The sequence below is a fragment of the Spermophilus citellus genome (genome assembly GCF_964194105.1).
Source record: "Spermophilus citellus genome assembly, chromosome: 1".
Lineage (NCBI taxonomy): Eukaryota > Metazoa > Chordata > Mammalia > Rodentia > Sciuridae > Spermophilus > Spermophilus citellus.
The window spans coordinates 124,640,946-124,659,348 of record NC_138182.1 but is presented as its reverse complement, the minus strand read 5'-3'; the positions used below and the strand labels follow the sequence as shown (position 1 = coordinate 124,659,348).

General features: G+C 48.2%; 1 protein-coding gene across 1 annotated transcript in view; it reads left to right on the top strand.

Annotated features, from left to right (window-relative positions):
- Positions 1-18,403, top strand: part of DOCK2 (dedicator of cytokinesis 2) — a 400,926-nt gene that overhangs the window by 31,188 nt on the left and 351,335 nt on the right. Inside the window, exons 7-13 of the mRNA XM_081269393.1 lie at positions 3,145-3,280; positions 5,507-5,661; positions 9,296-9,377; positions 14,927-15,062; positions 16,519-16,594; positions 17,482-17,558; positions 17,981-18,106. Coding sequence (XP_081125519.1) covers positions 3,145-3,280; positions 5,507-5,661; positions 9,296-9,377; positions 14,927-15,062; positions 16,519-16,594; positions 17,482-17,558; positions 17,981-18,106 — 788 coding nt within the window. The remainder of the gene's footprint in view (positions 1-3,144; positions 3,281-5,506; positions 5,662-9,295; positions 9,378-14,926; positions 15,063-16,518; positions 16,595-17,481; positions 17,559-17,980; positions 18,107-18,403) is intronic.

Here is an 18,403-nt window from a genome sequence, read left to right as displayed (position 1 = left end):
AGAGGCTGCCTTAACCCAGGCCTTCCTCCTCGCCACCTCCCTGCCCAGCCCTGAGCTTTCAGTTCCAGTCAGCGTCCTCTGGGGAAGTGAGAGATGCCCTGCCGCTGAGGATGGGGGCCCCACCAAGGGGCCCCTTGCTTCTGCTTCTCTTCCCTGTCCACTTCAGTTGCAAGTGAGACAGAACTAGGCACATTACCATTGGCCTGGCATCTTGGGGCCTCAGAGCTTCACTATGGGATGTGAAAGCCTGGAGGCCCAGAGTCTGGGCAGAGCTGCTGCGGCAGTTGGAGGAGCCCTGGAACAGGTTCAGCTCAGCCCTGAGCTGAGTCTTGGGAGGAGAGGTTAGGGTCAGCCTGTTCTCTCCTTCAGCTCTTTTGTTGCACACCTGGTAGGGCCCAAGGGGACAGAGGTATACAAAATATGGCCTCTATTTTTAAGGAGAACATCTATTAGGAGAGCAAGCAGGGAGAGCTGGTGATAACTTACTGGGTGTTCTCCGCACACCAGGTGCTAGCTTTTAAGTACTTTCCATCTATTAGCTCAGTTCCTTAGTACCATGACTTTACGAGGCTGTCATTAGTATTGTCCCTGTTTCTCAGAGAAAGAGAAAGAAGCTCACAGAATGATTAGGAGCTTTGGCCCAAGAGGCAGTGGGATTTGAACAAGGGAGCACAGCTACAGAATTCGGGGCGCAGCCCAATGTGGCTGTGTGGGTCAGTGAAGGGAGGCGCTTCAAGAAGGCAGGGAGCATGGACGAAAGGCCCGAGGAGGCAGGGCGAGGGCGACACTGCCCGGAATCTGACTGGAGAAATGGTGCAGAGAGAGAGAGAAAGTGGGGGAGACAGAGGCAAGTAGACAGGGCCTGGACACTTGCGGACCGAGGGCCAAGTGTTGAACTTTGGACCTACTCTGCGTGCAAGAGGGAGCCACAGCAAGAGCCACTCTGTTTTCATCACCTTTTTTACTTTTCAAAATGCTTAAAGTGGGAGCTTCTTTCTCACCCTCATCTTGGATTCATTTGATCACTTTCTTGAACAGAGAAGAGCCACAGGGCAACTTCCTGAAGAGAACATGTCAAACTGCTCCCTCCCCACACCAACAGCTGCTGAGCTCAGGGCGGTGGCGGCTGTTGAAGAACAGCCTCTCCTGACCTGGGCCCCAGCGATGCTGTCAATCTTGCCTCGACTGTTAAAGCTTCCAAAATTCCAGGCGAGGCTGGTACTGGACAGACTCTTTGGTATCCAAGGAGTGAGGAATCCTCAAATGACTTCTCCAAATCCCAAGATAGCCAGATCCTGGGAGGATGTTTTATTCATGCATTTTAGAACCAAATCCACTTTGATAAATTTTGAAGAGAAAGAGCTAGAGAGATCTGGGCATTAAATTATGTATCGGCTCTGCTCCATCTTTGCCGAGGTCACAGGCACCTCTACTCAGCATGAGTGGCATGCGTTTGTCCCCCCTGAGCATCCTGGGTGGGAGCGTGGCCCTGCAGCATTCTGAGTCATGTCTCATTGGGAATTAATTTCCTAATGAGGGTGGACAAATGGGCGCTCCTTTGCTCCCTTCCACTTGCATTTTGATGAGATGAGAGATGTGCTTCTCAATTTGATTCTCAAATAAGAAATGAAGACCTGGTCTCCTTCATTTGTCCTTGCTGCCCTTCCGGAGTCTGGTACCAGGTGGAGGTGCCCAGCACCTCTGTGAGCCACCTCCCCTACCTGTACACGTGAGCAGCTAGGGTTCTGCTGCTCCATGCCAAGTGCAAGAGCAGCTTCAAGTTAAGGCCACCTTGACTCACCTGCCCTCCCAACCCAACCCATAACTGCTCCTGGGCTCCTCCTATCCAGGAAGGATCTTCAGAAGTTAGGAGTGCAAACCAAATGCTGGTCTTTACTAGCTCTGTGACCTTGAGCAAACTAATCAGCCCTCCCCCGCCCCCCACCTCCCCAGTCTGCATGTTACAGCATTGCCAGGAAGATTAAAACCCTTGTCACGTGTAAAATATTTAACATATGCGAACTTACCCTAACTGCTTTGTGAGTGTTTGCTGTCAGCATTGCTGATGCCAATCAGAATGAGACATGCTGCTGAAACAGATCAATATCTAACAAGCTCATGGCCTGAGAGTCCAGTGGCTGAAGAGCAGCCGTGGGTGACGATCAATATATCTGAGATTGCTTTCTCCCATGGCTATTTTCAAATTTTTATTGAATACGATTTGAGAATGTGTGTGTGTGTGTGTGTGTGTGTGTGTAAACAGTAAGCACATGAAGATAAGCACATGCCTCCTTTGTCCCCTCCTGCCTTCCCAGCCCTGACCCCCCTCTCTCTCACAGGTGACCCTTATTGGTCCTGTGCTCCTTTTTTGTCCAGATCATTCCCTGTTCCTTATTACTTTTATACACATACCCATGTGACACATCCGACCTGTTTTTTTTGTTGTTGTTGTTGTTGTTTTATTGTTTAATTTTTTTGTTTTATTTTTTTCTGTCCTTTTTTTATTAGTTGTTCACAACATTACAAAGCTCTTGACATATCATATTTCATACATTAGATTCAAGTGGGTTATGAACTCCAATTTTTACCCCAAATACAGATTGCAGAATCACATCGGTTACACATCCACATTTTTACATACTGCCATATTAGTGACTGTTGCATTCTGCTACCTTTCCACATAAAATACACTGCCATCTTTCCGTATCTTTTTTTCCCTCTGATACATTTATGTCATTAAACACATCAAAATTACATAATCCTTTTAAGCCCTAAGTCTTCCATCACAGTTCAGCCATTTCTCTTTTGAGACACACACACACACACACACACACACACACACACACACACTTTAACACTTTGCTGATGTAAACTGTGCTGCGACACACACCCCTGTTGCACGCTGGGTGTTCTTCCTGCTGTGACATCACAGGAAACACCACATTGGAGCACTTTATGGTATGCCCTGCCCTAAGAGGTGGTGCAGCACAGATCTGCACCCCAAGCTATGTCCCAGGCCATCTGTGTGCAGCGTGTCTCTGTGACCATGAGGTCCTCAACTGCTTGAGCTTCCTGCTAAACACTCCTCACCAGCGTCCCGCAGGCCTCCCTGATTTCTGTTCATCTCCAGGTTTTGCTTTTCAGAATCCTTGAGCTCGATCTGATTGTCAGAGATGAGGATGGGAACATCTTGGACCCTGATAACACCAGTGTCATCAGCCTGTTCCACGCGCATGAAGAAGCAACTGATAAAATCACAGAGCGCATCAAGGAGGAAATGGTGAGCTTTGCTAAAGAGGCTTTGGCCAGTGAGGCAGGCATTTAACACACCATAAACTTAAAATAATAGGCTAATTAACCAGACTGTGTATTATTCAAGGGGCCATCTGTCCTATGACCTGAAATGATCAGTAATCACACACACTTGATTGTGTTTTTGTACTCAGATCTGTAATTCATTCAGCATGCATCCCAAAGGTAGTTAAATGCCAGGCAAGATTCCTAATCTCTTGGAGTTTTTGAATTCTAGAAAAAAGACCAAAAAGGTAGTAAAAAAAAGTAAATAAATAAAAGAAAAATCAATTCCAGATGGTGATACATTTCTAAAAGGCAATCAACCAGGGTTTTGTGACTCAGAGTGAATCAGGAGCTACTTTAGAAGGGCTGGTCAGGAAAGGCCTGTTGAGAGTAAACTCTGAACAGGAGCCTAAGGGATATGCAGGCACTGCCTGGGAAGGCCTGTGGGCTAGGCAGAGGGAGCAGCAAGTGCAAAGGTCCTGAGGCAGAACTGAGTTTTGCATGTTTGAGGAATAGAAAGCCCAGTGGATGGGGCAGTGATTTGGAGAGGTGGGTGGCAGGATCTGGTCCTTGAAGAAACTGAGTTCCTGACATTAGGAATCACTAGGCTTGGTCCTAGTATGATGACAATCCAAGAAGACATTTCAAGGAGGGGTAAAAATATAATTTACATTTTAAATGTATGTATTATTTGAAAGCAAGTTTACTTTCATTTTTTAAAGATATAATTTGTACATAGTAAAATTTACTCATTTTAAGCTGTACTTTAATGAATCTTAGTAATATATGCTGCTGACTCATCTTCAGCACATATAGAACACATAGAACAACATATAGAACATTTCCATGGCCCCCAATGTTTCTTGTACTTCCTCCTCATTCTCATGAGTTCGGGGAGTTTCAATGTTGGCGTCCTATGGTAGACTTCCTTCAGCTCAGCATCATGTTTTGGAGGCTCGGGTTATTGTGCATATTAATGTGTTGGCCCTTTTCATTGTCAATCGATATACTACTGACCAGTTGTGTGTGTGTGTGTGTGTGTGTGTGTGTGTGTGTGTGAGATGTGTGTGTATAATTTTGTGTGTATATATATATATATATTTTTTTTTTTTTTTAATTGACCAATGGATAGTTTCCACTTTGGGGTTGTTGTAACTAATGCTGCTAAGAACATTTGCAAACAAATCTTTGCATGAACATGTTTCATTCCTTTTGGGTAATACTTCACAGTGGGATTCCTGGACCATATGATAAGTGTATGTGCAACTTTTCAAAAAGTTTCCCAAAACAACTGTATAATTTTGCACCCCCACCCCCAGCAGCATATCAGTGTTCCAGTTGCTCTACAGTCTTTCCAACATGCAGTGTTGTCAGTTTTTCACTGCAGTTATCCTAGCTATTGTGTAGTGATAGCTTTACAGGCTTTTCATGATGATTTTAATTCTCATTTCCCTGCTGGCCCCTGAGGTTGAGCATCTCTTAATGTGCTTACTGGCCTTTGCCATTTGTATCTTCTTTTGTGAAGTGACTGTTCAAATATTTTACCCATTTAAATTGGGTTGTTTGTCTCATTAATCAAAATTGTCAAATTATTTGTATGTTATAGATATAGTTTCTTTTTTTCGCAGGGGCGGGGGGTACCAGGGATTGAACTCAGGGGCACTGAACCACTGAGCCACATCCCCAGTCCTATTTTGTATTTTATTAGAGACAGGGTCTCACTGAGTTACTTAGTGCCTCGCCATTGCTGACCCCAGCTTTGAACTCGCAATCCTCCTGTCTCAGCCTCCCGAGCAACTGGGATTACAGGCATGTGCCACTATGCCCAGTCTAGATACAGATTCTTTGTGAGGTGTGTTTTACAGACTTCTTCCAGTCTGTGCCTCACCTTTTCATTTTAAAATGCACCTTTCAAAGAGCAAAAGATTGTAGTTCTGATAAAGTCCATTAAGCATTTTTTTTCTTTGTGAAGAAATAACTCCATGAAGACTATGGGGTCCATGATGGTGTTTCCCAGAATAGGAAGATTAAAGTCAATAGAGTCAAAGTGACTTCATTCAGATTGCAGAAATTTGACAGTAGAGCTACATGTAGTGCTGAAATATTTAGGTTTAACCCTGACTAACTCCTAATATCCAGGACTGCTTCTGTTGTCTTAAGTGGTGCTGAGCTAATATGTTCCATCTTTCTTCTTCCTTCCACCACGTAGTCAAAAGACCAGCCTGATTATGGAATGTACTCTAGGATCTCTTCTTCCCCCACCCACAGCCTCTATGTCTTTGTGAGGAACTTTGTGTGCAGAATTGGGGAAGATGCTGAACTCTTCATGTCTCTCTATGACCCCAACAAGCAAATGGTCATAAGGTAGGTGCGCTCAGCATTGCCTGACCTCCGTGTACGTGGGAGGTTGGAGTTTGGCAGAGCACCCAGCATCTCTTCTCCCCACTATCACTTGTGGAATAAATTCCCACATGGAGGAAAAGCAGCCTGAGAATGTGGAAATCATTCCTTTGGAGGGCCTGGGGGTCAGATGAAAGTGTGACTTCCCACCAGACTTTTTCCACAGCGCAGTTATAGTTATAGGGTTTTGTCAGTAGGTTTTGATGACAAGAAAACAACCAGAAATTACAAGATTCACTTGTCTCATTGGATAGAACAATACCTAGTTTTATGGGAGTTGGGAAGTGAATGATGAACTCTCCACATCCTCCTTAAGGTCTGTCCATGTGCACAACCTCACCTTTGTGTTTTCATTCTTCTTGACCTTAGGCTGTGGACCAATCTTAAGCCTGAGTTTCGCATTTACAAAATATGAGTGCTATCCTTTCTTTCAGGTTTTAATGAGAAAAGCCTGTAAAGCATGGGCCTGGCACATGCGCTCTAAGAGGCAGTGGCTATTATTATTGCTACTTTGATTAATTGCTCTGGGAATGGAGGAGGTGAGGGAACTTCTGGGTGCCTTCCTTAAAGAAGGGAAAACACCTCTGGGGATCCCCAAGGAGGAGACTGTGGAGCACCACCAGCCCCCACAGTCAGCCCCCTGAACTCTCCTGTGGTTCAGACAACCTTCCTCCTAGGGGACCACTGCCTGTCTCATGCCCTGGAGTTTAGGGCCAGTGGTCACTGGTTGACATATTAAAACGGAGCTGAAGCATTATCTCTCTGTCTTCATGGAAAAACCTGGAGACATGGATATCTTCCTAGCTTGGTTGTCGCCACACTGCAAGTGGCGGTGCTTTAATCAATCACGGCTCCCCTGAAGACATCTGAGAGGCGCAGAGTCATCTAAGAAGACTGAGCTGAGACCTGCAAATGATTGCATTTGGTCCTCATCACTCCCTGCCATCTGAGTGAGAAAAGGAGGACCAAGGAAGCCCAGCACCTTGACTAGAGGCCACATAGTTATAAATGGCAGAGCCAAGATTTGTACTCAGGTCTATCTGACTTCAAAGGCAGACCATTGTCTGTCACCAATAAATGAGTTGCATCAAAAAGCAAAAATGGTTTTCACCAGAGCTTCAGCACCACTGGAGTAGAGAGCTATGCTTGGTGGCTCACCCAGGACCCTGAAGTTACAGAGTCAGCCCAGTACACCTGGTTTGGCCTCAGTGCATACGACGCTAAGAACAAGTTTTTCTGATCCCTCAGAACCCACCTTATAGTGGCCTGTGTCAGAGATCCCTTGCGGTTCCCTGACAGTCACTCCCAAGGCTCCTGTGAGAAAGATCCTAAAAACATTGTCAGAACCCTCCCTATTTCTTAGCAAGCAGGAGGACTCCTTACTGTCACATTGACGAGGGTGCCCGGGCCACTGACCCCTCTCAGTTGTGGATGGCCTGACCTAGCTTTGTGGAGCAAGGAGATGGCAGCTCTGTCTCTGATGCACCACCCTGGGTGACATGCCTGTTGGGGCATGTGGGAGTGATACCTCAGGAGCATCCCTTGGGGTGGAGGTGGGGTGCGAGGTGAGCAGGAGGAGCAAGAGAATGAAGAGCTATAAAAACAGAAGGAGGAGAAATGAGAGAAAGACGGGGAGAGGAGAAGGGTGGGGAGTTGGGAAACACTTGCTACATCAGTCTGACCCTGCAGAGCTTCTCACTCTCTAGGAAAGAAATCTCCACTCCTGCCTGCTCTAGTCAGGGTTTACCTGGCCCTGGCATCAGAATTAGGGCCTCCTTAGCATGACCTGATGTGGGCTGGAGAGAATTTTTCTGGGCCTGATCTTGTTGGGTTGAATCAAGGTGAGATGTGCAGTGGATTCCTGAAGAAATCTGGTTTGAGAAACTGAAAGTAAAGTTTTGTAGGGCAAAGCAGTAGCACCTCGGGCATCAGGCCATGGTAATATTTGTCCACATAGGGCCCAGGAGGGAATTGAAATGGGCCTCCTTTCCTGTGAGGAGGGCATCATCAAAGGCGGTCCCACCTGTCCTGGCGGCTTGAGCCTTCAGGTTTTATTACCCAGGTGTTCCAGGCAAGGATGGATGGGACCAGCTCAGACCTCTAAATTGCTTTTCTTATTTATGATTGCATTTCTCCTAGAAGAAAATTGCTGGCTCCTGCTGTTTGGATGTAGCAGGCTGGGTCACTAAGGGGATGGCTACATGTGATGGAAGGTACTGGAAAATGCCTATGCATTTCAATAGGAACAGTCCATAAATAACTAGTAGGAAGGAATAATATTGATATAGGTTCATGGTTGGTTTTTTTTCTTTTCTTTCTTTCTTTCTTTCTTTTTTTTTTTTTTTTTTTGATAGAATCTCCCTAGTTTGCTGTGAATTCCAAAAAATTCTTTTTTAGATTACTGAGGAATTTTTTTTTTTAAAGGATGAAAAAGTTACATGTAAGTTGACTTTTTAAACATTGGCTAATCTGAGGCTGTGCTCTTTTTTGCTACTGGTTCCATTTCCTTCTTGAACTTTACTCAACGGCCTTCATTAATCTTCCAGGGATGAGCGGAGAGAAAGTAAGATGTGAGCGGCACAAAGCTCCATAGAGGGAGGCGGCCCCTCAGCTTTGCTGAAGTCACTTATCACGCCCTCTGGAGCTAACTTTGGGTTTAGGGTGTTATTTATTTATTTTTTTCTAATTCAAAATAATGGCATTTATTTGGCACCAAGTATATGGTCCTGGAGGGCCTGGAAAACCTAGCCACTCCACTTAGCGAGCGGTGACCTGCTTGTTTTAAGTTAGACCCGTGCTGACTCTCTGTCTCCTTGGCATGGCTGTGCTGACACTGTGATCACACTGGGTCTGGTGACTCGAGGGGGTGAGATGGTAAGCAATTATGCATCAGTGTCAGGGGATCTCTGCCTGATGGGACTTGCTCAGTCCCTGTCCCCTCAGGAAAACCCTCAGCAGGCTCCATTATTCTTAGGGTCCAGTCTGAAGCCTTTCATGGCCTACAAGACCTACATGGTCTGGCCTCTGGTTAAGGTTACTGCTTAACCCTTGAATCTATTTCTTAGTTGAATCAAGCACAATTTCACATAAATAGTAGGACAAATGCATTTAAATAGTTGTTTAAGAGTATCTTGGATGGTGGCTAAGATCCTGCATGAGCCACCACAGAATGACATTCCATTCAAGGAAACACTACTGCCTCAAAGGGATGATTGAAAAGAATTCAAATCTTTACTCAGTCTCAGAAGTGGGGAGACGGGGGAGAGCAATATATTCATAAGGTCCAGAAAAGCATGCCGAAATCGTTTTTCCTCCCATCTCTTTCTCAATAACCTCTCAGCGGCTCTTCTAAAGTATTAAGCACTTGTTCCAGAAAGTGCTCAACAGATAGGGAAGGAAAGAGGACATGGCCACATGTGTGTCTGTCATTCTTCCCTTGCTCCTCTAAGGTCGGTTTGCCAACACAGCTGGGATCTCTCAGAGGCACCTCGTCAGCTGCCAGGCTGGTGCAGGCACATAGTAGGTGCTCGTGTTGAATGGTTTGGACAGACAACTGTGGAGCCCTTGCAGTAATAGGCTACCGCTCATCTTCCCACAGTGAGAACTACTTGGTACGATGGGGCAGCAGGGGCTTCCCGAAGGAGATCGAGATGCTCAACAACCTGAAGGTGGTCTTCACGGTGAGTGTACCCCTCTTCTGGTCACCACGTCCACCTCAGGAGGATCTGATCTTGGAAGTATGGCTGATCCATTGGTCAGGAGGGGGCATGGCCTCAGTGCGGGGCTGTGTTCCCAGCTTGATGGAGGGAGTTGGAGCTGGCAGAGGCCTTCTGCACCCCGAGAAAGCCTTTAGGAGGACAGTTCTTCTCCTCCTCTCTCTCCCTCCCGCCCTGTCTCTTTCTCACTCCTGTATACACAGAGAAGAGCACACACCTCTTGATTAGTGATGCCTGGTACTGGACATGGTGGCTACTATTCTGACTTCCCAGTTAATTCATGGTTAACTCAGCTTCCCTTTTTCACTTTGGGCCTTGCTAGAAAACTTTCTAAAATGTGTATGAAAACCCAGCGCTTCCCTACAACATTGGCCACCATGGTGAACTGGATATTGTGAACATGATTAAGTCCTGGATGACTGAAAGTCTGGGGGGTGGGGTGGGCCTTGAGAGTGTCCTTCGAACACTAGTACCCACTGGGCAAGGCTAACCTGTAGAAATGCTAAAATTTGTCATTTGGAGGATTTATTTCTAAGAATAAACTCGGCTTTTTCTGCTCTGAGCAGGGGGAAGCAATGGAAGAAAGGAGATAAATAACAGTTATAATTTTCAGCAGAGACTGCTCTCTTGTCCCTTTTTCACAGGCCATGTTAAGAGTGTGACCTCAGGACACTGAGGTTATGGGTATCATTTTCTTCGGGGAGAAGACCACCCATGGGATGTTTCACTGGGTTGCCTGCATTAGCACAAGAAATGGCAGAGGCGGAGCCAGGGAGGGGTTTGGGCATTGACCAAATGGACGCGCTGGGCCAGGAGTGACCGACACGCTAGATTAACCTATCTTGCTCTATGATAATTTCCCAGTTACAGCCCATTAAGTGCAATGTCTCATGTCGCCTTGCGATAGATTGTGGTATAGCTGATTTATTTTATTTGTTATTTCCTGAAAAATAGGCCAGAGGCGTGGGATAGGATCATAGGTCCTAAATGCTTAGACAGAGTTTTCTTGGCATATACAAATGTGCCTCAATTCTGTTTATTATCCGTTAGAAGGAGGAGCCTATTTGTTTTCTTGATAAATAGGAGTGTCCCACGGGGCTTCCTGATTAAACCATGAGACAGATGCTTCATGAGAGGGAGAAGGACAGGGAATCAATCTGTTCTTCCTTTTGCAGAGAATGCATCGCTGATGTCAGTAGGAAGGAAGGGCATTGGTGTCACGTGGTGTTAATGACAATGTGGGTTGCCTTCAGGGAATTCTGCCTGAGCCAGGGCTCTGCTTCTCAGAACCAGGGAACTCTGGTTCCGTGGGATGGTACTTCTCTGTTAAGATGGGGGAATCCTCATTTTGGGAAGAAAGGTCATGGTGGTCTCATGGCTTGTACTGATTCTGGGGTGATCCAGTGAGCACCTGCTAGGCATGAGCTCTCTGCTGGGTGCTGGGAGACAGCGGTGAATAAGCTGACGGAGTCCTTCCTGTCATGGTGCAATGGGTAGAGGGTGTTAGATAATAAATAAGTAAATAACGAAGCAGGAGCATTGTTGGAAAGCACTGCAGACAACATAGACAATCAGAAGTGAGTGTCGAGACCATGTTTGCCTGGATGTTCCTTTCAACTGGGTGTCATGGTAGTGCTCCCAGTAGACAAGAGCCAAGAGTTGGCAGCCATGTGCCTGGCTGGCCTCTGATTCTCCCCTCTGGATGTCAGTTCTGTCTAGTCTCCACTTGGGGGACAGATTTTCTGCTCACTGGGCTCACAGAGCTGGCGTGTGGATCTGGCCGACAGTTGATGTCCCCTCTGTCTGCCTCATAAATATTCCTGGGCTGGGCCAGAGGAAAGCAGCATGTGCCACGGGGTTCCTTCCCAGAGACTCAGCCCATCGGGTTGCTGCTAACACAGGAAACAAGAGTGGACAGTAAAAGGCATGCTAACAGCGCTACTCAGATGGTGCTGAGGCTCCCTCATCTTGCTTCCCCCAAACCTGGGAGCTGAACTTGAGAACTTCACTTGATTGGTTCAACAAAAGTTCTTCTAAGTAGAATGGATTGGGAGACACTGCAGATTGAAGCCCAGTTCTCAGTAAGGATCACTCACTTACACACCCTCCAGAGGAGAATCTGCGTTCCAGCATTCTGGGCTAAGCTAAGATTCTCCAGGGCCAGGGGTTCACTAATGAAGCAGCTTTTAGAGATATGGCATCTTCCTTTGAGCAAGTCACAATCTTTACAGAGATCAAGGTGGATGGGACTTTACGGGTCTATCTCGTGAATTGGTCAGCTAGGGATGCCACAACCAAGTACCCCGGATTGCTTGGCCCAAGCAACAGACATGCATCTCTTCACAGTTCTGGAGGCTGACGTCTGAGGTCAAGGTGTCTACGAGGTTGGCTTTTCACCAGCTTCTGGCCTCACCTTGTGGATGTGTCCTCCCACTGTGTCTTCACATGCTCCTCCCTCGGTGTGTCTGTGTCCTGATCTCTTATAAGGACACCACTCATGTTGGATAGGGACGCATCCTACTGACCTCATTTTAACTTGTTACCTCCATAAAGATCTGTCACCAAACGTAGCTAAACTACAGGGCAGGGCCGTAGACCAGAAACCCCGACTGGAGGACAGGACATCAACATATGGATTTTGGTGTTGGGCTGGGGAGGGGACACGATTCAGTCCACCCCACATCTGGAGCCCTTCAGGTTCCAGGGCCTTGGTGGCTCTAAAATGGCTCTGAAAGATCAACCTAGATACTGTAGAAATGGGAATGATCCCAGGGGGAGGAGAGAAGTAATTAAGGATGGAGGACATTACGAAGGAAGCAGGGTTTGAAGGATGGAGAGGCTTTGGATGTGCAAAAGAATAAGAAGCGAGTGTTTGAGGTGGGAGGGAGGGGAGGGTCAGGAAGAAAGAAAGACCCGGGGTTGAAAGCAAGCCTCCTGCGTCTGTGGTGCAATAAAGAAATCTTTGTGACAAAAATAGTGTCTGATTTTCAGAGAATGGTGAGGGACCAGTTGGCGAGGACAGCTGGATATATTATGTCTAGGACCTTTCATGTCAACTAGGAAAGATTAGCACTGCTAATAGGGTAGGAAATAGCACACTGTTAACGATGAGGGGAGAGAAGTAGAAGAAGAAATGCGGCTTCTAAAGACAAGTTGTAGGTCCTCTCAGGATGGCTGGGAGGAAGGAGTCAGGCAGGCCAGAGCAGAGGCCCTTCCGCCATTCGGATGTGACGTAATTGGGATCTTCAACCCAGATGGCACAGGGCATGGTGGGGTGCAAACGATAAGGGGGGTATCAGTCCCATGCGGCTCCTCTTTCCCCTTACCCCTCTCCCTTCTGAGCTTGCAGAAGGAGAAGCAGGTGTTCACCCTCCAGCTGGTGAAGGACAGCCCTTGCAGGAGTTGGGGTTCTCCAGAGAAATGGAGCCAGTGGGCTTGCTGTTGGGAATCTGCAGGGCAGGGCGGTAGACCAGAATCTGACGGGATTTCTAGTCTACCGTCTTGAGGCAGAATTCCTCCTTCTCTGGGAAACCGTCACAGCAACACCTAGACCCAAGTTTGGCCAGTCAGCTACACACCGTAGCTCAGCCAACTTGGCACATAGTATGCAACCACACAGCCCTGCACAGGAAGATGCAGACCATATGTGGGACTTGCCTTTCCCCCTCCTCTGCCCCACACCCTCCTCTCATACCAGCCATGCAGGAGGATAGGATGGCTGCTCTACCCGGGCCCTGGCTTGGGTAGAAGCAGATGTCTTGTCCCCCACGCACATGCCCACACGAGAATTAACTCAAAGTGGGAGAAACGTGCTCTCCTGTGAGGGCTGAGGGTTCTCTGCTCTGAGGCCAGCAGTGTGTCTTGTTCCTTCCCGAGAGGATCCTAGGCCAGGATCCCAAAGAACACTGAAGCCTTCAGATTTAGTGGGGCAGTTGGATGCAGAGATACTCGGGGGGGGGGTCCCTCTGGCGTGCCTCCATGATGGTGAGGGAGCTGTGTGGGAGTCAGTGTGTCTGGAGAAGCCGGGGGGGTCCCTCTGGCGTGCCTCCATGATGGTGAGGGAGCTGTGTGGGAGTCAGTGTGTCTGTGGTCTCTGGAGAAGCCGTGACTGGGCTGAGAGCCCAGTGTCTTCAAGGACTAAGGTCATGGCCTTAGGGAAGCCCCATTTTTCTTCGTGTCTCAGTGTCCCCATCTGTGAAATGGGATGCAAAAATAGTATGTACTCCAGAGAGCTCTTAGGGACCAAATAATGACATAGTGGACACTTGGCACAATGCAGAGCACATTAGTGGAACTCACCAGTCCAGCTTTCCTCCTTCTAAACACACAGCTAAGCACAGTTTCCTGCTTCCTTGGAGGCAGGTGTGGAAGCATACCTTGCTGTGGCCAATGAACTGTGAGCAGAAATGATGATGTGCATTTCCTCTGGATGGAAGTTTTTAATAACCAGTGAATTATTTGCTACTGTGTTGGGTTTTCATTGCTGTGACAAAATACCTGAGAAAATGAACTTAGAGGTGTAAAGGTTTATTTGCCTCATGGTTTCTGGGCCTGTGATGAGGCAGTATATCAGGTGGAAGGGTGTGGCAGACCACAGCTCCTCACCTTCTGGCAGCTGAGAAGGAGAGAGAGAGAGAGAGAGAGAGAGAGAGAGAGAGAGACCCTGAAAACATACCCCTAGGGACCCACTCCTTTCAACCCAGTCCCACTTCCTGCAGTTTCCACCCCCTCCCATAGTCCACTCAGATCATGAAAGCATTAATAGATTGATGCGGTCAGTTTTCTCATGGTCCAATTGCTTCCCTGCAATCCACCTCTAAGGATTGCTGCATTGAGGACCAGCCTTCAACACATGAGTCTTTGGGGGACATTCCAGACCCAAGCTATGACAGCTATGTTCCCTTCCCCTACTCTGGGAACATTTGAAGCAGCTGTGCCAGGGTAGTGCCATCAGGCAGGGCCCACAGTGAGGGAGGGAGCAGAGCTCTGGCCGTGGGCATGGGACCTGCAGCCTGCATCTGAAGGCAGAGTCTTCTGTGTTGCAGGCGCTGAGACAGACAGGGGCCATTCAGTGACACCACAGCCCGACCCGTGTATGAGCTTGAGGTGTCCAGTCAATGGTGGCTCTTTTTTACTGCCCCTTTCTTTTGCCTTCTCTCCCAGAGATGCTGACCAAGGATGAGACTGATGGAGTCCTTGGTAGCAAAAGCCACTTCTGCAGGGGTCACCTGCCTCTACAACCACTGTCACTCCTCTGCCCTTCTCTCCTTCTACCAGTTTGAAGTGGGTTGGAGCACAGAGTCCCATCTCTCAGTATTCTTTCCAAGCCTCACCTGACTTCTGTGCCGTGGGTGTGATGTCTCGTTTCCTACCTTTTCCAGGACGAATTGCAGGCTTGGCCCAGGTACACCAAGTGTCACACGCATCCCTCAGAAATGCCGTAGTAGGTTTGCTCGTCTCCTTGTCCCCAGTCAGCACATGACATGTGTACTTCTCCTTTCCCTTCTTTTCAGGACCTTGGGAACAAAGACCTCAACAGGGATAAGATTTACTTGATTTGCCAAATAGTCCGTGTTGGGAAGATGGATCTTAAGGACACTAATGCCAAGAAGTGCACGCAGGGGCTGAGGAGGCCCTTCGGGGTGGCAGGTACTGACACTCCATACCGCTGACTTTCACTGGCGTGCCTGTCTTCGTGGTTGAATTTTAAAGACTACTTCTTTGCGCCCTGCCCCTGCATCACCCCATCCCCCCACACGACATATGCCAGACATATGTCTTAATAACTAGGCTTTTGGTGACGAACAGAAATACGCTTTTGGTGACTAAGACTGGATTCACATTGAGCGCCGTGAGTAATGGATCCGGGGTCTGGCATTGAGCGTTGGGAGTCAGGTGCCATCAGAGCAGACGGTGCCTTCGCGCCCCAGGGCTGCGGAAAAGGAAGAACATGCAGGCGAGATCTAATTACCAGGAGCAATTCCTTCTAAAAAATATCCAGGACAGGAAATGCAGTTACACGGAATGAGTCACCCACCTCGGGTCTGAATTCCACCGGGACCTGGTGAGTGGGCGGGACCTGATGTCCCACAGAGGCTGCCTACAAGGCAGCTGTCCCGGGTTTCAGGGCACCAACGTTCTTGTCCCACTATTTGGCTATTACTTGCACTATTATTTACCTAATATATTTCCTTTTAATTAACCCACTTTATTGAAACTAAAATACATTTGTCTTAAAAGATAGTTTAAATACCTGGGACATGGCAATTTGATATGCCACTTTTATTCTTTTTATTGAAATATAAATTTTTAATCGTGTACCATTAATAATCCCTGTGTACCCTATCTGAACTCATTTCGGGAGGCCCCATCTTCTGCAATCACAAATCCACCGGCTTTCCTGGTGCTCCTTGTGTAGTGGTGGAGTAGAATAGCGTATTGAGCTAACTGGATTTTTAGCCTGCATTGACACTCGCTGGCCCGTCAAGTGACCTGGGGCCTTGGTTTCCCTGTGTGTAAAAATGAGGGTCTTGGACCTGGAGGCTCCATGGAAGCCTCTCTTGCTCTTCAATGCCCTGGTGCTGTATGCAGACGCTCCTCCCAGCACAATGGTCCTGCAAAGGCAAGGAGGGTCCCCTTTGTGTGTGGCGTAAGAAGCTTCAGAGGCCCAGGACGCCTCTGGAATTGCAGGGTTCAAGGATTCTACAGTCAGGTTTCTGTGCATATGAAAAATGTTTATGAAGCAGGTGCATATTTCACTGGATTATCAAATTCTGCAGGAAGTCTCTGTACTTGGGTTTGGTAGGCACAGTAGCTATTAAATGTATGTGTCAAATGCCAAGCTAATTGCTCAACCCCTTAGCCGTGTCTCTGACTGCTTCCTGTGGCCTCTGCTAAACTGCTTTGCCCAGAGGCGTCTACACGGGTGCTGTGTGCTCAGAGTTGGCTGTCCACGGGCTGTGCCTTGCTGGGCTGCTTGCCCCTTTAGGCTTTCCCAATCCCAGGCTCCCTCCTACCTCCTGACAGACAATTTGATCCCACTGCTGTCCCTTCCTCAGATCAAGGAGGGAGTTGAACCATCAGCTCATCTCTCTTCTCTTTCTAGTTATGGACATAACAGACATCATCAAAGGGAAATCAGAGAGTGATGAAGAAAAGCAGCACTTCATCCCATTTCACCCGTAAGCAATGGCCCGTGCCTTCCTAGATCCTTCCACCATACCCTTCCTCCTGGAGGGCCACTCCAGTGCAGGGGGGACCCCTGGCTAGCAATAGGGCAGTCAGGCTGGGCCTCCCCAGAGGAGGGCAGGGTGATCCATGCCAAGCTCCTCAAAACCCACCAGCTGTTACTCAACAGACTCTTCCTGAAGCCTGGCACAGCCCTGTGCCAGGCAAGGGGGATGGAGTGATGGGCAAGAGCAACACGGCCCTGTCTTTGTGGAGCTTGTCCTTTAGATGGCAATTAAATAGATAATCAGAAACAGATTCGTGCATTCATTACAAGCGTCACGGGGACCTCAGAGCTGGGATGCATCTGCATTCTGGCAACTTGTATTGAGGAGTCCCGTCCTGGTTCTCATGGGTGATACATCCATGATTTGAGGGAGGACAGTGAGGAAGGTAAATGTCCTTCTGTGCTCTAAAAGCTCTTGGAGAAAGCAGGAGAGTATGGTCAGTACTCAGTCACCCCCAGGACTGTCCACGTACCAAGGCCAGTGGCTCTGGGGAAGGAGTGCGACTGGGACCTCGTGGGAGCAATGGAAGGCTTAGCCACACGTGGAGCAGTGTTTGGGTTGAGGGCTTGGGGATCCTTTCTTTTTATGAGTCTTCCTAGGGATAAAAATGACGTCTACTTAGAACATTGAAATTCCCCAACTTCAGAGCGTTTTGTGAGTGTGTGAAAGGAGCCCTGTGCTTCCTGATGGCCCATGTGCACCCTGGGTGAACCTCTAGGCTGGCTTCCCAGCCATGGCACAGGGAAGGCTGGGCAACTCCCTGGGGTACCTTGAGCAGAGGTTGGATGTGCCCTGAGGGCTCCATGTGCTCACCGTGCTCCCTTCCTCCCCAGGGTCACGGCTGAGAACGACTTCCTTCACAGCCTCCTGGGCAAGGTCACAGCCTCCAAAGGAGACAGCGGAGGACAAGGTAAGGTGCCAAGATACTGAGCAGCGGAGCCCGCCCCACACCACCCAGAAGCCTAATTCCCAAGGAGACAGAGCAAAACCCAGACCCTGGGGAGCTCAGCCGTCCTTCCAGATGGGCCACTGGGAGCACCAGGTCTGTAGGGAGGGGAGCATCTCCTGAAGCAAACGAGAGGCACGTCCTAGTGCCCAGACAAGGAGAGGGATTGGTCGGTCCATTCTCTCCAGTGTGTCAGGCACCTTTGTGGTGACCTTGTTTCATCTCACTTTACTCAAGTCCCGTGAGGTGGGCCCAGAGTCCAGGGTTGGGTCACTGCATTTGGGGTTCTATGTCGGCTTCCAGTGGTCTCCAGAAAGGACTGATGGCGGAGTGGGGTGGGGGGCCGACTGAGAGAATACCTTGCAGAAGCTCACCCTCCCTTCTAGGCCTCTGGGTAACCATGAAGATGCTGGTGGGTGACATCATCCAAATCCGAAAGGACTACCCACACCTGGTGGACAGGACCACTGTGGTGGCCAGGAAGCTGGGCTTCCCAGAGATCATCATGCCAGGTGGGACCTTCCCCTAGGACAAGCTCTCGGGTCCATTTTATTTTTAAAGAGTCTACTCTTTCCTTTTTTTTTTTTTTTTTTTTTTTTTTTACTGTCTTCCTTTTTCTCTCCCTGAAAGTTAAACCACTGAAAACAACTTCTGTATATCTAGAAACCTCTATGCATCCACGAAATGAACACAAACACATAAGTACACACACATGCGCTTTTTTCTCCCGCAAGTGGGCTCTCACTTCATATATACGATGTACCCTTACTTAATACGCTTTTTATAGTGTTCTGCAACTTGCTTTATCA